Source organism: Nerophis ophidion, linkage group LG13, assembly GCF_033978795.1.
Source record: "Nerophis ophidion isolate RoL-2023_Sa linkage group LG13, RoL_Noph_v1.0, whole genome shotgun sequence".
NCBI classification, from domain to species: Eukaryota; Metazoa; Chordata; class Actinopteri; order Syngnathiformes; family Syngnathidae; genus Nerophis; species Nerophis ophidion.
In genome coordinates, this window is record NC_084623.1 from 57173541 (window position 1) to 57197699 (window position 24159).

The window sequence follows — 24159 nt, forward strand, 5'->3', positions numbered from 1 at the left end:
ATCATGAAAGTGATGTCATGAGGGAAGTAAGTGATATCATCTTGGAAGTGATGTCATCAGGGAAGTAAGTGATGTCATCATGAAAAAGATGTCATCAGGGAAGTAAGTGACATCGTCATGAAAGTGTTGTCATCAGGGAAGTAAGTGATGTCATCATGAAAGTGATGTCATGAGGGAAGAAAGAGATGCCATCATGGAAGTGATGTCATCATGAAAGTGATGTCATGAGGGAAATAAGTGATATCATCATGAAAGTGATGTCATCATGAAAGTGATGTCATCAGGGAAGTAAGTGATATCATCTTGGGAGTGATGTCATCAGGGAAGTAAGTGACATCATCTTGGGAGTGATGTCATCAGGGAAGTAAGTGACATCATCTTGGGAGTGATGTCATCAGGGAAGTAAGTGACATCATCATGAAAGTGATGTCATCAGGGAAGTAGGTGACGTCATCTTGAAATTGATGTCATCATGCAAGTGATGCCACGTCAACTCTTTGTCAAATCCACCTTTTTTCGGTCGTCCATCTTCTCTCCAAGTGTGCAAAACCTGCACTTACTTCTACGTTTGAAAGCGAGACATAAATAAAAGATCGGTATCAGACAACAGAGATATATTGAGCACGCCTTTTCTTCTAGAAAGAGGCGAATAATGCAACGTGACGGCACTTCTATGTGAAGTTTGTTCCAAGTGTGGTTGTGCACCTGACTCAGCTGCACTGATGCTGACACACACTTCTACTCCAGCAGAGACACACATTTGTTGTTTTGAATTGTCCAAACACTTTTACAGCACACACTTCCCAGAGATGTCAGTCAGGAGAGAAGATGAACCAGGACTGTCCACATTCTATAAATACTCTTAAATAAATTCAAACATTTATATACATACATATATATATACAAACTCCGTTTCCATATGAGTTGGGAAATTGTGTTAGATGTAAATATAAACAGAATACAATGATTTGCAAATCCTTTTCAACCCATATTCAGTTGAATATGCTACAAAGACAACATATTTGATGTTCAAACTCATAAACTTTATTTTTTTTTGCAAATAATAATTAACTTAGACTTTCATGGCTGCAACACGTGCCAAAGTAGTTGGGAAAGGGCATGTTCACCACTGTGTTATCATTTTCAACCCATATTCAGTTGAATATGCTACAAAGACAACATATTTTATGTTCAAACTCATAAACATGTTTTTTTTTGTTGCAAATAATCATTACCTTTAGAATTTGATGCCAGCAACACGTGACAAAGAAGTTGGGAAAGGTGGCAATAAATACTGATAAAGTTGAGGAATGCTCATCAAACACTTATTTGGAACATCCCACAGGTGTGCAGGCTAATTGGGAACAGGTGGGTGCCATGATTGGGTATAAAAACAGCTTCCATGAAATGCTAATAATTCACAAACAAGGATGGGGCGAGGGTCACCAATTTGTAAGCAAATTGTCGAACAGTTTTAGAACAACATTTCTCAACGAGCTATTGCAAGGAATTTAGGGATTTTACCATCTACAGTCTAGAAAATCATCAAAAGGTTCAGAGAATCTGGAGAAATCACTGCACGTAAGCAATGATATTACGGACTTTTGATCCCTCCGGCGGTACTGCATCAAAAACCGACATCAGTGTGTAAAGGATATCACCACATGGGCTCAGGAACACTTCATAAAACCACTCTCAGTAACTACAGTTGGTCGCTACATCTGTAAGTGCAAGTTAAAACTCTACTATGCAAAGCCAAAGCCATTTATCAACAACACCCTGGAACGCCGCCGGCTTCGCTGGGCCCGAGCTCATCTAAGATGGACTGATGCAAAGTGGCAAAGTGTTCTGTGGTCTGACGAGTCCACATTTCAAATTGTTTTTGGAAACTGTGGACGTGGTGTCCTCCGGAACAAAGAAGAAAATAACCATCTGGACTGTTATAGGCGCAAAGTTGAAAAGCCAGCATGTGTGATGGTATGGGGGTGCATTAGTGCCCAAGGCATGGGTAACTTACACATCTGTGAAGGCACCATTAATGCTGAAAGGTCCATACAGGTTTTGGAGCAACATATGTTGTCATCCAAGCAACGTTATCATGGACGCCCCTGCTTATTTCAGCAAGACAAGTGTTACAACAGCGTGGCTTCGTAGTAAAAGAGTGCGGGTACTTTCCTGGCCCGCCTGCAGTCCAGACCTGTCTCCCATGGAAAATGTGTGGCGCATTATGAAGCGTAAAATATGACAGCGGAGACTGTTGAACGACTGAAGCTCTACATAAAACAAGAATGGGAAAGAATTCCACTTAGCTCGGTTGGTAGAGTGGCCGTGCCAGCAACTTGAGGGTTGCAGGTTCGATTCCCGCTTGTGCCAGCCTAGTTACTGCCGTTGTGCCCTTGGGCAAGACACTTTACCCACCTGCTCCCAGTCCCACCCACACTGGTTTAAATGTAACTCAGATATTGGGTGTCACTATGTAAAGCGCTTTGAGTCACTTGAGAAAAAGCGCTATATAAATATAATTCACTTCACTTCACTTTCAAAAGCTTCAACAATTAGTTTCCTCAGTTCCCAAACGTTTATTGAGTGTTGTTAAAAGAAAAGGTGATGTAACACAGTGGTGAACATGCCCTTTCCCAACTACTTTGGCACGTGTTGCAGCCATAAAATTCTAATTATTATAAACTTTACGAGTTTGAACATCAAATATGTTGTCTTTGTAGCATATTCAACTGAATATGGGTTGAAATTGATTTGCAAATGATTGTATTTTGTTTATATTTACATCTAACACAATTTCCCAACTCATATGGAAACGGGGTTTGTAGATACTGTCACCTGATTGGCTGCCAGGGATCACTTCCTGGTTACCAGAGAGCGAGTGCCTTTGTTCATGCACACTTACCACAAAATAAATAAACAAATCCAACATTTTATCGAACGCGTTCTTTAATTGATATCATTCACATCTTGATATCGTTTTATCGCCCGACCCCGTTCTGTGAGCCTCTTCGCGATTGGCGTACAGTCCTTTGTTTATTATGGTAAATCAGCGTGGGCATAAGCAGCCGATAACGACATCACATTGTCCTAGCGTGTCAGAACTTACAATAACGTTTCTCCTCCAACAACATTAGCGGAGACATTATCAGATCCCCGGGCGCTCGTTCCATCCAGCGGCCATGAATCACGGCGTTAATGAACATCAAACGTGCGTCCTCCAGTGCATCAACACTTCCATCCTCATAAGCTGCTCGCTCAACCACCGCGTCGGCCCGGAAAACATCCTAACGAGCGCAGATTGTCATTATTTAAATGTGCAACTCGTTCGCTGCATATTCATGCTCGTCTTTGAGGGGCCTCATCTACTAAATGTGCTAACTCGCTAGCGGACAGGAGTATCGTTTGCCGTACGTTTGGCGTGTTTGTTTTCATGTGTGTGCGGAATACGTGCTAATTATCAGACACATAATACGATATATTTATACGGTATTACTACATAATTCATCACTCAAGCAGCACTGAGAGCGGACTCGGTCAAACTGAGCGATATCGCAATTGCCAACAGCAGCCGAGCAAGTATGCTCGGTGGAAAACGCTCACGCCTTAAATAAGGCTAGCGTGATGCTAATTTACATTGGATTCCCTATAGACGGGCTACTATTAGCATTAGCGATTTTACACGGCGATTTCAACACCTCCAAGTTTGGTACTGAAAGTGGCAATCCAACAGCTGGTGTGGGACAAGCGCAATACTTACGGTGCAAACACTTCGTAGGGCGCAACATAACATGGACGCCCCTGCTTATTTCAGCAAGACGATGCCAAGTAAGGCTAGCGTGATGCTAATTTACATTGGATTCCCTATAGACGGGCTACTATTAGCATTAGCGATTTTACACGGCGATTTCAACACCTCCAAGTTTGGTACTGAAAGTGGCAATCAAACAGCTGGTATAATACTTACAGTGCAAACACTTTGTAGGGCGCAACATAACATGGACGCCCCTGCTTATTTCAGCAAGACGATGCCAAGTAAGGCTAGCGTGACGCTAATTTACATTGGATTCCCTACAGACGGGCTACTATTAGCATTAGCGATTTTACACGGCGATTTCAACACCTCCAAGTTTGGTACCGAAAGTGGCAATCAAACAGCTGGTGTGGGACAAGCGCAACACTTACAGTGCAAACACTTTGTAGGGCGCAACATAACATGGACGCCCCTGCTTATTTCAGCAAGACGATGCCAAGTAAGGCTAGCGTGATGCTAATTTACATTGGATTCCCTATAGACGGGCTACTATTAGCATTAGCGATTTTACACGCCGATCGCAACACCTCCAAGTTTGGTACTGAAAGTGGCAATCCAACAGCTGGTGTGGGACAAGCGCAATACTTACGGTGCAAACACTTCGTAGGGCGCAACATAACATGGACGCCCCTGCTTATTTCAGCAAGACGATGCCAAGTAAGGCTAGCGTGATGCTAATTTACATTGGATTCCCTATAGACGGGCTACTATTAGCATTAGCGATTTTACACGGCGATTTCAACACCTCCAAATTCGGTACTGAAAGTGGCAATCCAACAGCTGGTATAACACTTACAGTGCAAACACTTTGTAGGGCGCAACATAACATGGACGCCCCTGCTTATTTCAGCAAGACGATGCCAAGTAAGGCTAGCGTGACGCTAATTTACATTGGATTCCCTATAGACGGGCTACTATTAGCATTAGCGATTTTACACGGCGATTTCAACACCTCCAAGTTTGGTACTGAAAGTGGCAATCCAACAGCTGGTGTGGGACAAGCGCAATACTTACGGTGCAAACACTTCGTAGGGCGCAACATAACATGGACGCCCCTGCTTATTTCAGCAAGACGATGCCAAGTAAGGCTAGCGTGATGCTAATTTACATTGGATTCCCTATAGACGGGCTACTATTAGCATTAGCGATTTTACACGGCGATTTCAACACCTCCAAGTTTGGTACTGAAAGTTGCAATCAAACAGCTGGTATAATACTTACAGTGCAAACACTTTGTAGGGCGCAACATAACATAAGTACATCTTTTTTTTTTTTTTCTTTTTTTAAATTGATTAAGAATCGTTACGATTAAGAATCACGATTCATTCTAAAATCGATTTTTTTTTGGTTTTGTTTTGACACCACTTGCATTTACATCAACAATATGATTTGTCCGAGTGGCTTGAAAGGACAGACTTGATTAAATAATAATAAGAAAAAAACTAAAATCTTTTTTTTTTTTTTTTTTTAAATCGAATAATTTTAATCAAATAAGAATCGCGATTCATTCTAAATGTTTATTTTTTGACACCACTTGCATCTACAGCAACAATATAATTTGTCTGAGTGGCTTGAAAGAACAGATTTTAAAAAATAATAATAACAACACTTAAATCCTTTTTTAAAATTCTTTTAATCGACTAAAAACCGCTACAAATAAGAATCGCGATTCATTCCAAAAAATTGTTTTAAAATGATTTGCATCTACTTTAACGATATAATTTGTCTGAGCGGCTTGAAAGGACTGCGATGAGGTGGCGACTTGTCCAGGGTGTACCCCGCCTTCCGCCCGATTGTAGCTGAGATAGGCGCCAGCGCCCCCCGCTACCCCTAAAGGGAATAATAAGCGGTAGAAAATGGATGGATGGACGGCTTGAAAGGAAAGATAAAAAAAAAAAAGTGAATCCTTTTTTAAAAATGTTTACTTATTAGGAATCGTTATGAATAATAATCGCAATTCATTCTAAAAATGTTTTTTCTTTTTTTAAACCACTTCTATGATTTGTCTGAGTGGCTTGAAAGGACAGATTAAAAAAAACCCAAAACGTAAATCCTTTTTTAAAATGTTTTATTTATTAGGAATGGCTATGAATAATAATCACTATTCATTCCAAAAAAAAATTTATTTTTATTTTTTTAAACCACTTGCATATGATTTGTCTGAGTGACTTGAAAGGACAGATTAAAAAAAAATAAAAATAAAAAACAAAAACAATTTTAATACTTTTTTCTTTTGAATAGAGTTTTGATTTTTTTTAGGTCGATTAAGATGATAACAAATAAGAATCGCGATTAATTTGAAAATGCGTATATTTTTTGACAGCCCTATTAGATAGTGCGCAGTGCTGCCACCTCATGTCTTGGAAGTGCAACTGCATTGCAAACAAGACTCAAATGTAAAAAGAAAACCATAAATAACAGCAAAGTTGTCATAATTAGCTCATATTTAAATGTTGCATTCAAAAATACAATAATTCATTTTTATTGACACATTTAAAACTAGCAAAATTGGTACCAGTATCGAGCACACACACACACACGCACGCACACACACACACACACACACACACACACACACACACACACACACACACACACACACACACACACTAATGGGAGCAGCCAGTTTCACTTCAAAGTCTCTTTAACATTTCTTATCAGTTTGTCCCAGATGCTTTTGTCTCAGTGTGAAGGTTTGTGTGTGTGTGTGTGTGTGTGTGTGTGTGTGTGTGTGTTCTTTTAAAGCGGTCCCTCCAGGATTTTGCAGGCTTTTTTTCAGATCGTTGCTGCTTTTTAAGAAGTCGTAGTTAGTAAAAAAAAAAAAAAGATTCAAAGTAGGTAAAAAGAAAAAGGAGTTATAGTAGGTAAAAAAAGGAGTAATAGTAGGTAAAAAATAATAATAGTAAAAGAAGAGGAGTCATAGCAGGTAATAAAAGGAGTCATGGTGGGTAAAAAAAAAGTCATATCAGGTAAAAAAAAAAGAGTCATACCAGGTAAAAAAGGAGTCAAAACAGGTAAACAAAACAAAAAAAAGTCATAGTAGGTAAAAAAAAGTCATAGTAGGTAAAAAAAAGTCATGGCAGGTGAAAAAAAAAGAGTCATAGCAGGTTAAACAAAGAGTCATAACAGGTAAAGAAAAAAGTCGTAGTAGGTAAAAAAAGAGTCATATCAGAGTAAAAAAGAGTCATAGCAGGTAAAAAAAGAGTCATATCGTGTAAAAAAAGGAGTCACATCAGGTAAAAAAAAAGGTGTCAAAGCAGGTAAAAGAAGTCATAACAGGTAAACAAACAAACAAAAAATAGGAGGTGAAAAAAAGAGTCATCGCAGGTAAACAAACAAAAAAAGAGTTATAGGAATTTTTTTTAAAAAGAGTCATTGCAGGGAAAAAAAGAGTCATAGGTTAAAAAAAGAGTCATAGCAGGTAAAAAAAAGTCATATAAGGTAGAAAAAGAGTCATAACAGGTAAAAAAAGAGTCATAGGTTAAAAAAAGAGTCGAAACAGGTAAAAAAAGAGTCATAGCAGGTAAAAAAAAAAGAGTCATAGCAGGTAAAAAAAAGAGTCATAGCACTTAAAAAAGGAGTCATAGTAGGTAAAAAAAAGGTGTCATACCAGGCTAAAAAAAAGAGTCAGAGCAGGTAAAAAGAAGAGTTAGGGCAGGTAAAAAAAGAGTCATAGCAGGTTAAAAAAAGTCCGAGTAGGTAAAAAAGGAGTCATAGTGGGTAAAAAAGGAGTCATAGTAGGTAAAAAAAAAGAGTCATAGCAGATAAAAAAAAGAGTCAGAGCCGGTAAAATAGGTGTCATAGCAGGTAAAAAAAAGTCTTAGCAGGTAAAAAAAATTACAGCAGGTAAAAATGAGTCATAGCAGGTAAAAAAAGAGTCATAGCAGTTAAAAAAAGGTGTCATAGTAGGTAAAAAAAGTCATAGTCAGTAAAAAAAGAGTCACAGCAGGTAAAAAAAAGAGTCATAGTAGGTAACAAGGTGTCATAGCAGGTAAAAAAGAGTCATAGAAGGTAAAAAAGAGTCATAGCAGGTAAAAGAAAGAGTCATAGTAGGTAACAAGGTGTCATAGCAGGTAAAAAAGAGTCATAGCAGGTAAAAAAGGAGTCATAGCAGGTAAAAAAGAGTCATAGCAGGTAAAAAAGGAGTCATAGCAAGAAAAAAAGGTGTCATAGCAGGTAAAAAAGAGTCATAGCAAGTAAAAAAGAGTCATATCAGGTAAAAAAGGAGTCATAGCATGTAAAAAGGAGTCATAGTAAGTAAAAAAGGTTCCATAGCAGGTAAAAAAAGAGTCATAGTAAGTAACAAGGTGTCATAGCAGGTAAAAAAGGTTCATAGCAGGTAAAAAAGAGTCATAGCAGGTAAAAAAGAGTCATAGTAAGTAACAAGGTGTGATAGCATGTAAAAAAGGTCATAGCCGGTCAAGCAGGACGAGAGCAAAATGGGTCAGAAAGGTTGAAATTGTGAGAGCTAAGAGCAAATATTAGCAGAGGAGAAGAACATTTGGTGTTTACATTTGACAGATTGAAAGATCAGGATCCAAACACACCTGCTCAGAATGTCAATGAAGTGAGAGAGAACCATGGAAGGAAACTTTTCACAAGAACTGCAGGTCCAAACAGTTGGTGGGCTCTGCTTTTCAGAGCTGATAAGTGCTTCCAAAGAGGTGGTAGCCAGCTAGCTCCTTAGCATACACTGAAACACACGTTTAAGTCAACAACACCCGGCACTTAGCTAACGACGCGCTCGTACATATTAGCCTGCCAGTCGTCCACCGCCATACGCTTCTAAACATTCAAGAATCTTTTTTTTTTTTAAATACATTTTTAAGACGTTGTAGCGCTTAGTCGCTGAGCGGATTATAATCAAAGGAAGTTACATTTGAAACCAGAAATTTCCAGTGGAAATTTTTTATGTTTGCCCTAAACCTCTGGCCTGGGGTCAGTCGAAGCCGGCATACTTCTAAGATGGCGCCAAGTATTCAAATCCCATTTTTTTTTTGTGGTTTGAACATACAAAACTAGCTCAAAAGCTAGCATAAAATTTTAACATGCTAAAGTTAGCATGCTAGCACGTGACAGGATTAAAAGGTAAAATCCAAAAGGCACTAGGTGTAAACATACAAAACGAGCTAAAAAGCTGCCATAAAACATTAGCATGCTAATGTCAGCATGCTAATACAAAAGATGCTAGCGTACTTCTATTATAGCTCCAAGTATCAAAAATAATGTTTTTTAGGTTTAAATGCACAACATTAGCTAAAAAGCTAGCAAAAAACAAAAAAACATTGGTATGCTCATGTTAGTATGCTAAAATAAAACATGTTAGCATACTTCCAAGATGGCACAAAGTATCAAAAAACATAATTTTTTAGCTTTAGCAAGGGTGAAGTGTCTTGCTCAAGGTCACAACGGACGTGACGAGGTGGGGATTGAACCAGGAACCGTAATATCTAATATACACAAATTGTGCTATATTGTGTATGTCTGTAAGCATCATGTGTTGGTTGGATTTTTACATTTTTTTTGCACTATGACTAGGGAGGGTTGTTTGCATTGGGTCATAAAGTGGGGATTGAACCAGGAACCCTAATATCTAATATACACAAATTGTGCTATATTGTGTATGTCTGTTAGCATCATGTGTTGGTTGGATTTATGTCATTTTTTTTGCACTATGACTATGGAAGGTTGTTTGCATTGGGTCATACAAGTAAATGCTGCACTTGGCTGTATTCAGAGCTTAATAAGTGGTAATCTTGTCTACAAAATGGCAAAAAAAAGAGAATTTAAGCCATCCATTGATCCATTTTCTCCCGTTTGTCCCTTTTTTTTCGCGGGGTGTGCTGGACAATATCCCAGCTGCATTCAGGCGGAAGGTGGCATACACCCTGGACGTTTTTGTCCACATACACGAATTGTGTTATGTCTGTCAGCATTTGTTTATTTTTTTTCACCATGACTATGGAAGGTTGTTTGCATTGGGTCATACAAGTAAATGCTGCACTTGGCTGTATTCAGAGCTTAATAAGTGGTAATATTGGCTCCAAAATGGCAAAAAAAAGAGAGTTGAAGCCATCCATTTATCCATTTTCTCCCGTTTGTCCCTTTTTTTTTTGCGGGGTGTGCTGGACAATATCCCAGCTGCATTCGGGCGGAAGGTGGCATACACCCTGGATGTTTTTGTCCACATACACGAATTGTGTTATGTCTGTCAGCATTTGTTTATTTTTTTTCACCATGACTATGGAAGGTTGTTTGCATTGGGTCATACAAGTAAATGCTGCACTTGGCTGTATTCAGAGCTTAATAAGTGGTAATCTTGTCTACAAAATGGCAAAAAAAAGAGAATTTAAGCCATCCATTGATCCATTTTCTCCCGTTTGTCCCTTTTTTTTCGCGGGGTGTGCTGGACAATATCCCAGCTGCATTCAGGCGGAAGGTGGCATACACCCTGGACGTTTTTGTCCACATACACGAATTGTGTTATGTCTGTCAGCATTTGTTTATTTTTTTTCACCATGACTATGGAAGGTTGTTTGCATTGGGTCATACAAGTAAATGCTGCACTTGGCTGTATTCAGAGCTTAATAAGTGGTAATATTGGCTCCAAAATGGCAAAAAAAAGAGAGTTGAAGCCATCCATTTATCCATTTTCTCCCGTTTGTCCCTTTTTTTTTTGCGGGGTGTGCTGGACAATATCCCAGCTGCATTCAGGCGGAAGGTGGCATACACCCTGGACGTTTTTGTCCACATACACGAATTGTGTTATGTCTGTCAGCATTTGTTTATTTTTTTTCACCATGACTATGGAAGGTTGTTTGCATTGGGTCATACAAGTAAATGCTGCACTTGGCTGTATTCAGAGCTTAATAAGTGGTAATATTGGCTCCAAAATGGCAAAAAAAAGAGAGTTGAAGCCATCCATTTATCCATTTTCTCCCGTTTGTCCCTTTTTTTTTTGCGGGGTGTGCTGGACAATATCCCAGCTGCATTCGGGCGGAAGGTGGCATACACCCTGGATGTTTTTGTCCACATACACGAATTGTGTTATGTCTGTCAGCATTTGTTTATTTTTTTTCACCATGACTATGGAAGGTTGTTTGCATTGGGTCATACAAGTAAATGCTGCACTTGGCTGTATTCAGAGCTTAATAAGTGGTAATATTGGCTCCAAAATGGCAAAAAAAAGAGAGTTGAAGCCATCCATTTATCCATTTTCTCCCGTTTGTCCCTTTTTTTTTTTGCGGGGTGTGCTGGACAATATCCCAGCTGCATTCGGGCGGAAGGTGGCATACACCCTGGATGTTTTTGTCCACATACACGAATTGTGTTATGTCTGTCAGCATTTGTTTATTTTTTTTCACCATGACTATGGAAGGTTGTTTGCATTGGGTCATACAAGTAAATGCTGCACTTGGCTGTATTCAGAGCTTAATAAGTGGTAATGTTGTCTACAAAATGGCAAAAAAAAAAGAGATTTGAAGCCATCCATTCATTAATTTTCTCCCGTTTGTCCCTTTTTTTTTCGCGGGGTGTGCTCGACAATATCCCAGCTGCATTTGGGCAGAAGGTGGTGTACACCCTGGACGTTTTTTTTCCACATACACAAATTGTGTTGTATTGTGTTATGTCTGTCAGCATTTGTTTATTTTTTTGCACCATGACTATGGAAGGTTGTTTGCATTGGGTCATACAAGTAAATGCTGCACTTGGCTGTATTCAGAGCTTAATAAGTGGTAATGTTGTCTACAAAATGGCAAAAAAAAAGAGAATTGAAGCAATCCATTCATCCATTTTCTCCCGTTTGTCCCTTTTTTTTTCGCGGGGTGTGCTGGACAATATCCCAGCTGCATTCGGGCGGAAGGTGGTGTACACCCTGGACGTTTTTTTTCCACGTACACAAATTGTGTTATATTGTGTTATGTCTGTCAGCATTTGTTTATTTTTTTTCACCATGACTATGGAAGGTTGTTTGCATTGGGTCATACAAGTAAATGCTGCACTTGGCTGTATTCAGAGCTTAATAAGTGGTAATGTTGTCTACAAAATGGCTAAAAAAAAGAGAATTGAAGCCATCCATTCATCCGTTTTCTCCCGTTTGTCCCTTTTTTTTTCGCGGGGTGTGCTCGACAATATCCCAGCTGCATTCGGGCGGAAGGTGGTGTACACCCTGGATGTTTTTGTCCACATACACGAATTGTGTTATGTCTGTCAGCATTTGTTTATTTTTTTTCACCATGACTATGGAAGGTTGTTTGCATTGGGTCATACAAGTAAATGCTGCACTTGGCTGTATTCAGAGCTTAATAAGTGGTAATGTTGTCTACAAAATGGCAAAAAAAAAAGAGAATTGAAGCCATCCATCCATGCATTTTCTCCCGTTTGTCCCTTTTTTTTTCGCGGGGTGTGCTGGACAATATCCCAGCTGCATTCTGACGGAAGGTGGCATACACCCTGGACGTTTTTTTCCACATACACGAATTGTGTTATGTCTGTCAGCATTTGTTTATTTTTTTTCACCTTGACTATGGAAGGTTGTTTGCATTGGGTCATACAAGTAAATGCTGCACTTGGCTGTATTCAGAGCTTAATAAGTGGTAATGTTGTCTACAAAATGGTAAAAAAAAAAGAGAATTGAAGCCATCCATTCATCCATTTTCTCCCGTTTGTCCCTTTTTTTTCGCGGGGTGTGCTGGACAATATCCCAGCTGCATTCTGACGGAAGGTGGCATACACCCTGGACGTTTTTGTCCACATACACGAATTGTGTTATGTCTGTCAGCATTTGTTTATTTTTTTTCACCATGACTATGGAAGGTTGTTTGCATTGGGTCATACAAGTAAATGCTGCACTTAGCTGTATTCAGAGCTTAATAAGTGGTAATGTTGTCTACAAAATGGCAAAAAAAAAAGAGAATTGAAGCCATCCATTCATGCATTTTCTCCCGTTTGTCCCTTTTTTTTCGCGGGGTGTGCTGGACAATATCCCAGCTGCATTCGGGCGGAAGGTGGCATACACCCTGGATGTTTTTGTCCACATACACAAATTGTGTTATGTCTGTCAGTATTTGTTTATTTTTTTTTTCACCATGACTATGGAAGGTTGTTTGCATTGGGTCATACAAGTAAATGCTGCACTTGGCTGTATTCAGGGTTTAATAAGTGGTAATGTTGTCTACAAAATGGCAAAAAAAAAGAGAATTGAAGCTATCCATCTATCCGTTTTCTCCCGTTTGTCCCTTTTGTTTCGCGGGGTGTGCTGGACAATATCCCAGCTGCATTCGGGCGGAAGGTGGTGTACACCCTGGACGTTTTTGTTCCACATACACAAATTGTGTTATACTGTGTTATGTCTGTCAGCATTTGTTTATTTTTTTGCACCATGACTATGGAAGGTTGTTTGCATTGGGTCATACAAGTAAATGCTGCTCTAAGCTTCATTCAGACCTTGATACGTGGTTATGTTGTCTACAGAATGGCAACAAAAAGAGATATGGAACCCGAATTAGTGACAAAACACTTGTCCTTGACCTATCCCAGGACATTTATCGGCGTTTCTTCCAATTACCGACTTCAGAAATGAAAGTTTTGATCAGATTCAAAGCACAATTGCGTCCTTTTGCGTGTTTGTCTGAAAAGGGAAAGAGAAAGCGTGTGGAGGAACGAGGCAAATGTGTGAGGTGAAAGCAGTCACACGTTGAATAGTCAGGAAGGAGTAGACCATTATTCCATTGGCACGTCAGAGACTAAACCGAGGTCACGTCCAAGCGGCGGTCCGAGGTCACTTTTAGATTTGCCTGCTAATGAGATATTAGTATAATCAAGTGTCTCTCCTCGTGGACACGCTCTGAGGCTTGGCTTCCAATTCTTCCCGTTTCCCCCCCAACCCCCAACTTGTGAATCAAATATGGCCGCAGGACTCTCCTGCCGCTCTTCCCCACTTGGCTCCTTATTAGCGCCATAAAAGTAATAAACTTCAGCCTCCAGCCAATCGTGACTTCTACTTGTCTTTGCCGCACCTGAACCAGTTCAAGTCCGGACACTTCAGACTTACAGAGCGGGGTGGTGTCTTGTCGGCCCCACTATGGACTGGACTCTCACTATTATGTTGGATCCACTATGGACTGGACTCTCACACTATTATGTTAGATCCACTATGGACTGGACTCTCACTATTATGTTATATCCACTATGGACTGGACTCTCACTATTATGTTAGATCCACTATGGACTGGAGTCTCACTATTATGTTAGCTCCACTATGGACTGGACTCTCACCATGATGTTAGATCCACTATGGACTGGACTCTCATACTATTATGTTAGATCCACAATGGACTGGACTCTCACTCTTATGTTGGATCCACTATGGACTGGACTCTCACACTATTATGTTAGATCCACTATGGACCGGACTCTCACTATTATGTTAGATCCACTATGGACTGGACTCTCACACTATTATGTTAGATCCACTATGGACTGGACTCTCACTATTATGTTGGATCCACTATGGACTGGACTCTCACAATTATGTTGGATCCACTATGGACTGGACTCTCACACTATTATGTTAGATCCACTATGGACTGGACTCTCACACTATTATGTTAGATCCACTATGGACTGGACTCTCACACTATTATGTTAGATCCACTATGGACTGGACTCTCACACTATTATGTTAGATCCACTATGGACTGGACTCTCACACTATTATGTTAGATCCACTGGACTGGACTCTTACTACAATGTTGGATCCACTATGGACTGGACTCTCACTATTATGTTGGATCCACTATGGACTGGACTCTCATTATTATGTTAGATCCACTATGGACTGGACTCTCACTATTATGTTAGATCCACTATGGACTGGACTCTCACACTATTATGTTAGATCCACTATGGACTGGACTCTTACTACAATGTTGGATCCACTATGGACTGGACTCTCACTATTATGTTGGATCCACTATGGACTGGACTCTCACTATTATGTTGGATCCACCATGGACTGGACTCTCATTATTATGTTAGATCCACTATGGACTGGACTCTCACTATTATGTTAGATCCACTATGGACTGGACTCTCACTATTATGTTAGATCCACTATGGACTGGACTCTCACTATTATGTTAGATCCCCTATGGACTGGACTCTCACTATTATGTTACAAACCCTTTTTCCATATGAGTTGGGAAATTGTGTTAGATGTAAATATAAACAGAATACAATATTAGCAAATTGTCGAACAGTTTTAGAACAACATTTCTCAACGAGCTATTGCAAGGAATTTAGGGATTTTACTGTCTACGGTCCATAAAATCATCAAAAGATTCAGAGAATCTGGAGAAATCACTGCACGTAAGCGATGATATTACAACCCTTTGATCAAAAACTGACCTCCATGTGTAAAGGATATCACCAAATGGGCTCAGGAACACTTCATAAAACCATTGTCTGTAACTACAGTTGGTTGCTACATCTGTAAGTGCAAGTTAAAACTCTACTATGTAAAGCCAAAGCCATTTATCAACAACACCCAGAAACGCTGCTGACTCTGGTTCATCTAAGATGGACTGATGCAAAGTGGATAAGTGTTCTGACGAGTCCAAATTTCAAAATAGATTTTGGAAACTGTGTCCGTCGTGTCCTCCGGACCAATGAGGAAAAGAACCATCCAGATTGTTATAGGCGCAAGGTTGAAAAGCCAGCTTCTATGATGGTATGTGGGTGTATTAGTTCCCAAGGCATGGGTAACTTACACATCTGTGAAGGCACCATTAATGCTGAAAGGTACATACGGATTTTTGGAGCTACATATGTTGCCATCCAAGCAACATTATCATGGACGCCCCTGCTTATTTCAGCTTATTGTTACAACAGCGTGGCTTCATAGTAAAATACTGTTGAACAACTTAAGATGTACATCAAGCAAGAATGGGAAAGAAAATTCAAGCTTCAAAAAATGTGTCTCCTCAGTTCCCAAACGTTTACTGAGTGTCATTAAAAGGAAAGGCCATGTAACACACTGGTAAATGCAAGGTGCTGCTGCCATTAAATCCTAAGTTAATGATTATTTGGAAAAAAAAAAGAAGTTTCTCAGTGTGAACATTAAATATCTTGTCTTTGCAGTCTACTCAATTGAAAATAAACTGAATTGTTTGGTAATCTCAATTGAACCATGCCAAAAATTACGATGTAGAAAGTAGGTGACGTTACCATGATGGTGGTCACGATCACAGTCCGGTTCTCCATGGCTGAGCTGTCGTTGGACAAGGCGTTCTCGTTCTGCACCAGCACCAGCTTGTCGATGTCGTTCCAGTAGCCGATCTGACAGCGGTGATAAAGAAGAAAACAATTAGCGCGCTCGTCCGGAACTCCATCGCAATAAAGACTCCCAGACTAATAAGACGGAGGAAAGAACGGAAAGTTAGAAACAGAATAAAAGTCCAGCCACAGATTTCCCCCGGGGGACCCAAGCAAACATTGTGCTTTTTCTTTGTTTTAAGAGTATCTCGCACCAGGAAGGAAATATGAATCGTCTTATCTCATCCGTCTTCCTTTTTTACGTCCCTGCAGACTTTTATATATGCCGAGGTTGGCTGAAAAGCAGACAAAGTCGAGGTGCGTTTCTGAACAGGGACGTTTATAATGCATACATGCACCATAAACTCATCCGTCCGATACATTCTTCATTTAGCAAAGTGTCCTACGCATTTGTCTAAAAGCATATTTGAATAAGTAAAATTTCAAAGAACAAGAGGAACAATAGCAGTTATTGACTTTGGGTCAAAGCAGAGGTCGGCAACCTTTACCACTCTAAGAGCTTTTTTGACCTGTTTCACAAAATAAAGAAAACAATGGCAGCCATAAAACTCTTTTGAAATTTAAAATGAAATAACACTGCATACAGAGTTTTTTTTTTTTACTTTGTGCTATATATACACCAGGGGCCTCAAACACGGGGCCCGCACCTTAAAGGGGAACTTTATCACAATTTCAAAAGGGTTAAAAACAATAAAAATTAGTTCTCAGTGGCTTTTTTTTAGAAATTTTACCGGTCTCGGAATATCCCTAAATAAAGCTTTAAAGTGCCTTATTTTCGCTATCTTCGAAGACACTATCCATTTTCCAGTGACGTCATACAGTGCTGCCAATGTAAACAACACAGCAAGATATAGCGACATTAGCTCGGATTCAAACTCGGATTTCAGCGATTCAACAGATTACGCATGTATTGAAACAGATGGTTGGAATATGAAAGTATCGAAGGAGAAACTGAAGCTATCGAGCGAATAGCTATTGACGCTATTCATAGCCATAGCATGGCCGAATAGCTGCGTTAGCATCGCCGGTAAAATGTGCGGACCAAACGATCAGGACTTTCGCATCTTTTGACACTGGAGCAACTCAAATCCGTCGATTGGTAAGTGTTTGTTTCGCATTAAATGTGGGTGGAAGGAAACGTGATATAGTTGCAAATGCATCTGCAGGTTATCCATACATCTCTGTGCCATGTCTGCTTTAGCACCGCCGGTAATTAGCATGTTAGCATCGATTAGCATAGGATGTTAGCATCGATTAGCTGGCAGTCACGCCGCGACCAAATATGTCTGATTAGCGCATAAGTCAACATCAACAAAACTCACCTTTGTGATTTCGTTGACTGTCGTTGCAAATGCATCTGCAGGTTATCCATACTAACTCTGCCATGTCTGCTTTAGCACCGCCGGTAATTAGCATGTTAGCATCGATTAGCGTAGCATTTTAGCATCGATTAGCTGGCAGTCACGCCGCGACCAAATATGTCTGATTAGCACATAAGTCAACATCAACAAACTCACCTTTGTGATTTAGTTGACTTTATCGTTGCAAATGCATCTGCAGGTTATCCATACATCTCTGTGTCATGTCTGCTTTAGCACGGCCGGTAATTAGCATGTTAGCATCGATTAGCATAGGATGTTAGCATCGATTAGCTGGCAGTCACGCCGCGACCAAATATGTCTGATTAGCGCATAAGTCAACATCAACAAACTCACCTTTGTGATTTCGTTGACTGTCGTTGCAAATGCATCTGCAGGTTATCCATACTAACTCTGCCATGTCTGCTTTAGCACCGCCGGTAATTAGCATGTTAGCATCGATTAGCGTAGCATTTTAGCATCGATTAGCTGGCAGTCACGCCGCGACCAAATATGTCTGATTAGCACATAAGTCAACATCAACAAACTCACCTTTGTGATTTAGTTGACTTTATCGTTGCAAATGCATCTGCAGGTTATCCATACATCTCTGTGCCATGTCTGCTTTAGCACGGCCGGTAATTAGCATGTTAGCATCGATTAGCGTAGCATGTTAGCATCGATTAGCTGGCAGTCAACATCAACAAAACTCACCTTTGTGATTTAGTTGACTTTATTGTTGCAAATGCATCTACAGGTTATCCATACATCTCTGTGCCATGTCTGCTTTAGCGCGGCCGGTAAATGGCATGTTAGCATCGATTAGCGTAGCATGTTAGCATCGATTAGCTGGCAGTCAACATCAACAAAACTCACCTTTGTGATTTCGTTGACTGTCGTTGCAAATGCATCTGCAGGTTATCCATACTAACTCTGCCATGTCTGCTTTAGCACCGCCGGTAAATAGCATGTTAGCATCGATTAGCGTAGCATTTTAGCATCGATTAGCTAGCAGTCACGCCGCGACCAAATATGTCTGATTAGCACATAAGTCAACATCAACAAACTCACCTTTGTGATTTAGTTGACTTTATCGTTGCAAATGCATCTGCAGGTTATCCATACATCTCTGTGTCATGTCTGCTTTAGCACGGCCGGTAATTAGCATGTTAGCATCGATTAGCATAGCATGTTAGCATCGATTAGCTGGCAGTCAACATCAACAAAACTCACCTTTGTGATTTAGTTGACTTTATCGTTGCAAATGCATCTGCAGGTTATCCATACATATCTGTGTCATGTCTGCTTTAGCACGGCCGGTATTTAGCATGTTAGCATCGATTAGCGTAGCATGTTAGCATCGATTAGCTGGCAGTCAACATCAACAAAACTCACCTTTGTGATTTAGTTGACTTTATTGTTGCAAATGCATCTACAGGTTATCCATACATCTCTGTGCCATGTCTGCTTTAGCACGGCCGGTAAATAGCATGTTAGCATCGATTAGCGTAGCATGTTAGCATCGATTAGCTGGCAGTCAACATCAACAAAACTCACCTTTGTGATTTCGTTGACTGTCGTTGCAAATGCATCTGCAGGTTATCCATACTAACTCTGCCATGTCTGCTTTAGCACCGCCGGTAATTAGCATGTTAGCATCGATTAGCGTAGCATTTTAGCATCGATTAGCTGGCAGTCACGCCGCGACCAAATACATCTGATTAGCACATAAGTCAACATCAACAAAACTCCCCTTTGTGATTTCGTTGACTGTCGTTGCAAATGCATCTGCAGGTTATCCATACTAACTCTGCCATGTCTGCTTTAGCACCGCCGGTAATTAGCATGTTAGCATCGATTAGCGTAGCATTTTAGCATCGATTAGCTGGCAGTCACGCCGCGACCAAATATGTCTGATTAGCACATAAGTCAACATCAACAAACTCACCTTTGTGATTTCGTTGACTTTATGGTTGCAAATGCATCTGCAGGTTATCCATACATCTCTGTGTCATGTCTGCTTTAGCGCGGCCGGTAAATAGCATGTTAGCATCGATTAGCGTAGCATGTTAGCATCGATTAGCTGGCAGTCAACATCAACAAAACTCACCTTTGTGATTTAGTTGACTTCATTGTTGCAAATGCATCTGCAGGTTATCCATACATCTCTGTGCCATGTCTGCTTTAGCGCGGCCGGTAAATAGCATGTTAGCATTGATTAGCGTAGTATGTTAGCATCGATTAGCTGGCAGTCAACATCAACAAAACTCACCTTTGTGATTTCGTTGACTGTCGTTGCAAATGCATCTGCAGGTTATCCATACTAACTCTGCCATGTCTGCTTTAGCACCGCCGGTAATTAGCATGTTAGCATCGATTAGCGTAGCATTTTAGCATCGATTAGCTGGCAGTCACGCCGCGACCAAATATGTCTGATTAGCACATAAGTCAACATCAACAAACTCACCTTTGTGATTTCGTTGACTTTATGGTTGCAAATGCATCTGCAGGTTATCCATACATCTCTGTGTCATGTCTGCTTTAGCGCGGCCGGTAAATAGCATGTTAGCATCGATTAGCGTAGCATGTTAGCATCGATTAGCTGGCAGTCAACATCAACAAAACTCACCTTTGTGATTTAGTTGACTTTATTGTTGCAAATGCATCTGCAGGTTATCCATACATCTCTGTGCCATGTCTGCTTTAGTGCGGCCGGTAAATAGCATGTTAGCATCGATTAGCGTAGCATGTTAGCATCGATTAGCTGGCAGTCAACATCAACAAAACTCACCTTTGTGATTTCGTTGACTGTCGTTGCAAATGCATCTGCAGGTTATCCATACTAACTGTGCCATGTCTGCTTTAGCACCGCCGGTAATTAGCATGTTAGCATCGATTAGCGTAGCATGTTAGCATCGATTAGCTGGCAGTCAACATCAACAAAACTCACCTTTGTGATTTAGTTGACTTTATTGTTGCAAATGCATCTGCAGGTTATCCATACTAACTCTGCCATGTCTGCTTTAGCACCGCCGGTAATTAGCATGTTAGCAACGATTAGCGTAGCATTTTAGCATCGATTAGCTGGCAGTCACGCCGCGACCAAATACATCTGATTAGCACATAAGTCAACATCAACAAAACTCACCTTTGTGATTTCGTTGACTTTATGGTTGCAAATGCATCTGCAGGTTATCCATACATCTCTGTGCCATGTCTGTCATCGCCGGTAAAATGTGGAGACACTCCGGCACATTCAATGGGGGTCTGGCGGCAGACACTTTGGCATCTTCGGGCCAGTGGTGCAACTTGAATCCCTCCCTGTTAGTGTTGTTACACCCTCCGACAACACACCCACCAGGCATGATGTCTCCAAGGTTCCGAAAAATAGTCGAAAAAACGGAAAATAACGGAGCTGAGACCCAATGTTTATGGGAAATATTCTCTCCTTTCAATATTTGTAGACAACAGTTGAAATAAGTCAGAGGTCTTGAACTTTTCTCCTGGCTTCTGGTAAGGGAGATGTCTTTTCGACACCACAGTGGGGAACATTTGTTTGAAATCCTCCAGTATTTGTAAACACAGACATGTAGTTTCTCCTCCGTGACCTTATGTGACGTCTCCTTGCCAGCTTTTGCATTTCAGCCTTTATTTGTGCATACATCAGTATTCTTGGGCTCGCCGCCTTGTTGTCTCGGTTTTTGATCTACTTGCCCCCCCCCCCCCCCCCCCAACACCCCTGCGGTGGTTTTAGATGTGGGCCACATTCTGTCGGAATATTTTGACTCGGGGGCCACATCGAGAGAAAAAAATGTGTCGGAGGGGCCAATGTGTATGTGTGTGCATGAATGATATATAAACATTTTGCTGTACAAATCTGCTGTACAGTTTGGGTCCCTTCTTTTTTCCAGGATTACTAATAAAAAAAATAAACAACGTCCGACAGAATTCTTAAAAAGTTATGACGGACCACCTCAAAAACACGGAATGGCATTTTATAGTTTTTTTTTACTGAAAGGGACACCCAAAATTTAAATGAAAATAAAGACAGTGGAATTTACAATATTAACTGTGAACAATAAAACAATGAATATTAAAACCAAAATTAACATAGCTCCTCTTTTATATAGGATTTACAATATTAACTATGAACAATAAAACACTGAATATTAACAACAAAATGAACATAGCTTCTCTTTTACGTGGGATTTACAATATTAACTATGAACAATAAAACACTGAATATTAACAACAAAATGAACATCGCTCCTCTTACGTGGGATTTGAAATATTAACTGTGAACAATAAAACACTGAATATTAAAACCAAAATTAACATAGCTCCTCTTTTATGTAGGATTTAAAATATTAACTATGAACAATAAAACACTGAATATTTACAACAAAATGAACATAGCTTCTCTTTTACGTGGGATTTACAATATTAACTATGAACAATATAATACTGAATATTAAAACCAAAATTAACATAGCTCCTCTTTTATTTAGGATTTACAATATTAACTATGAACAATAAAACACTGAATATTAAAACAAAAATTAACGTAGCTCCTCTTTTATGTAGGATTTAAAATATTAACAATGAACAATAAAACACTGAATATTTACAAAAAAATGAACATAGCTTCTCTTTTACGTGGGATTTACAATATTAACTGTGAACAATAAAACCCTGAATATTAAAACCAAAATGAACACAGCTCCTCCTTTATGTAGGATTTAAAATATTAACTATGAACAATAAAACACTGAATATTTACAAAAAAATGAACATAGCTTCTCTTTTACGTGGGATTTAAAATATTAACTGTGAACAATAAAACACTGAATATTAAAACCAAAATTAACATAGCTCCTCTTTTATGTAGGATTTAAAATATTAACTATGAACAATAAAACACTGAATATTTACAACAAAATGAACATAGCTCCTCTTTTATGTAGGATTTAAAATATTAACTATGAACAATAAAACACTGAATATTTACAACAAAATGAACATAGCTTCTCTTTTACGTGGGATTTACAATATTAACTATGAAAAATAAAACACTGAATATTAAAACCAAAATTAACATAGCTCCTCTTTTAAGTAGGATTTACAATATTAACTACGAACAATAAAACACTGAATATTAACGACAACATTAACATAGCTCCTCTTTTATGTAGGATTTACAATATTAACTATGAACAATAAAACACTGAATATTTACAAAAAAATGAACATCGCTCCTCTTTTACGTGGGATTTACAATATTAACTATGAACAATATAATACTGAATATTAAAACCAAAATTAACATAGCTCCTCTTTTATTTAGGATTTACAATATTAACTATGAACAATAAAACACTGAATATTAAAACAAAAATTAACGTAGCTCCTCTTTTATGTAGGATTTAAAATATTAACAATGAACAATAAAACACTGAATATTTACAAAAAAATGAACATAGCTTCTCTTTTACGTGGGATTTACAATATTAACTGTGAACAATAAAACACTGAATATTAAAACCAAAATGAACACAGCTCCTCTTTTATGTAGGATTTAAAATATTAACTATGACCAATAAAACACTGAATATTAACAACAAAATGAACATCGCTCCTCTTTTACGTGGGATTTAAAATATTAACTGTCAACAATAAAACACTGAATATTAAAACCAAAATTAACATAGCTCCTCTTTTATGTAGGATTTAAAATATTAACTATGAACAATAAAACACTGAATATTTACAACAAAATGAACATCGCTCCTCTTTTACGTGGGATTTAAAATATTAACTGTGAACAATAAAACACTGAATATTAAAACCAAAATGAACATAGCTCCTCTTTTATGTAGGATTTACAATATTAACTATGAACAATAAAACATTGAATATTAACAACAAAATTAACATATCTCCTCTTTTACGTAGGATTTTGCCCAGATCTAATCTAGGGGGATGTGTGAAGGGAGGGAAATACTCAACAATATTTTACAAATTTTTTCTTGACCCCTCTACAAAGTTAGTTGGAATTTGGTTTTGTAAAAAGCATGAAAAGTCATTTAATGGATTTTGCGAACAATAAAGACTTAAATGGCACTGAAATTGTTGTCTAGATCAGTGGTCCCCAACCACCGGGCCGTGGCCCGATTGGTACCGGGCCGCGGAATAATTTTTTATTCATTTTTATTTAAAAAAAACAACAAAAAAACTATTTTTTAAATTTTTTTTTATTTTTTATTAAATCAACATAAAAAACACAATATACACTTACAATTAGTGCACCAACCACAAAAACGTCCTTTTTTCATGACAAAAACGTTCCGCGGGACAAATTATTTAGCGTTGACCGGTCCGCGGATACAAAAAAGGTTGGGGACCACTGGTCTAGATGCACTAAATACATTTACTGCACTAAATACATTTACTGCAGTAAATAAAATGTATGCATTAAATACATTTAATGCATTAAATACATTGCATACATTAAATACATTTAATGCAGTAAATAAAATTAATGTGTTAAATACATTTAATGCATTAAATAAATTTAATGTAGTAATTAAAATTAATGCATTAAATACATTTAATGCAGTAAATGAAATTAATGCATTAAATACATTTAATGCA

The 24159-nt window shown here is 38.9% G+C and overlaps 1 protein-coding gene across 4 annotated transcripts in view; it reads right to left on the reverse strand.

The window, feature by feature from the left end:
* Positions 1-24159, reverse strand: part of gria4a (glutamate receptor, ionotropic, AMPA 4a) — a 330120-nt gene that overhangs the window by 116315 nt on the left and 189646 nt on the right. For all 4 annotated transcript variants that reach the window (XM_061919263.1, XM_061919262.1, XM_061919265.1 and 1 more), the window contains exon 10: positions 16043-16153. In XM_061919263.1, coding sequence (XP_061775247.1) covers positions 16043-16153 — 111 coding nt within the window. The remainder of the gene's footprint in view (positions 1-16042; positions 16154-24159) is intronic.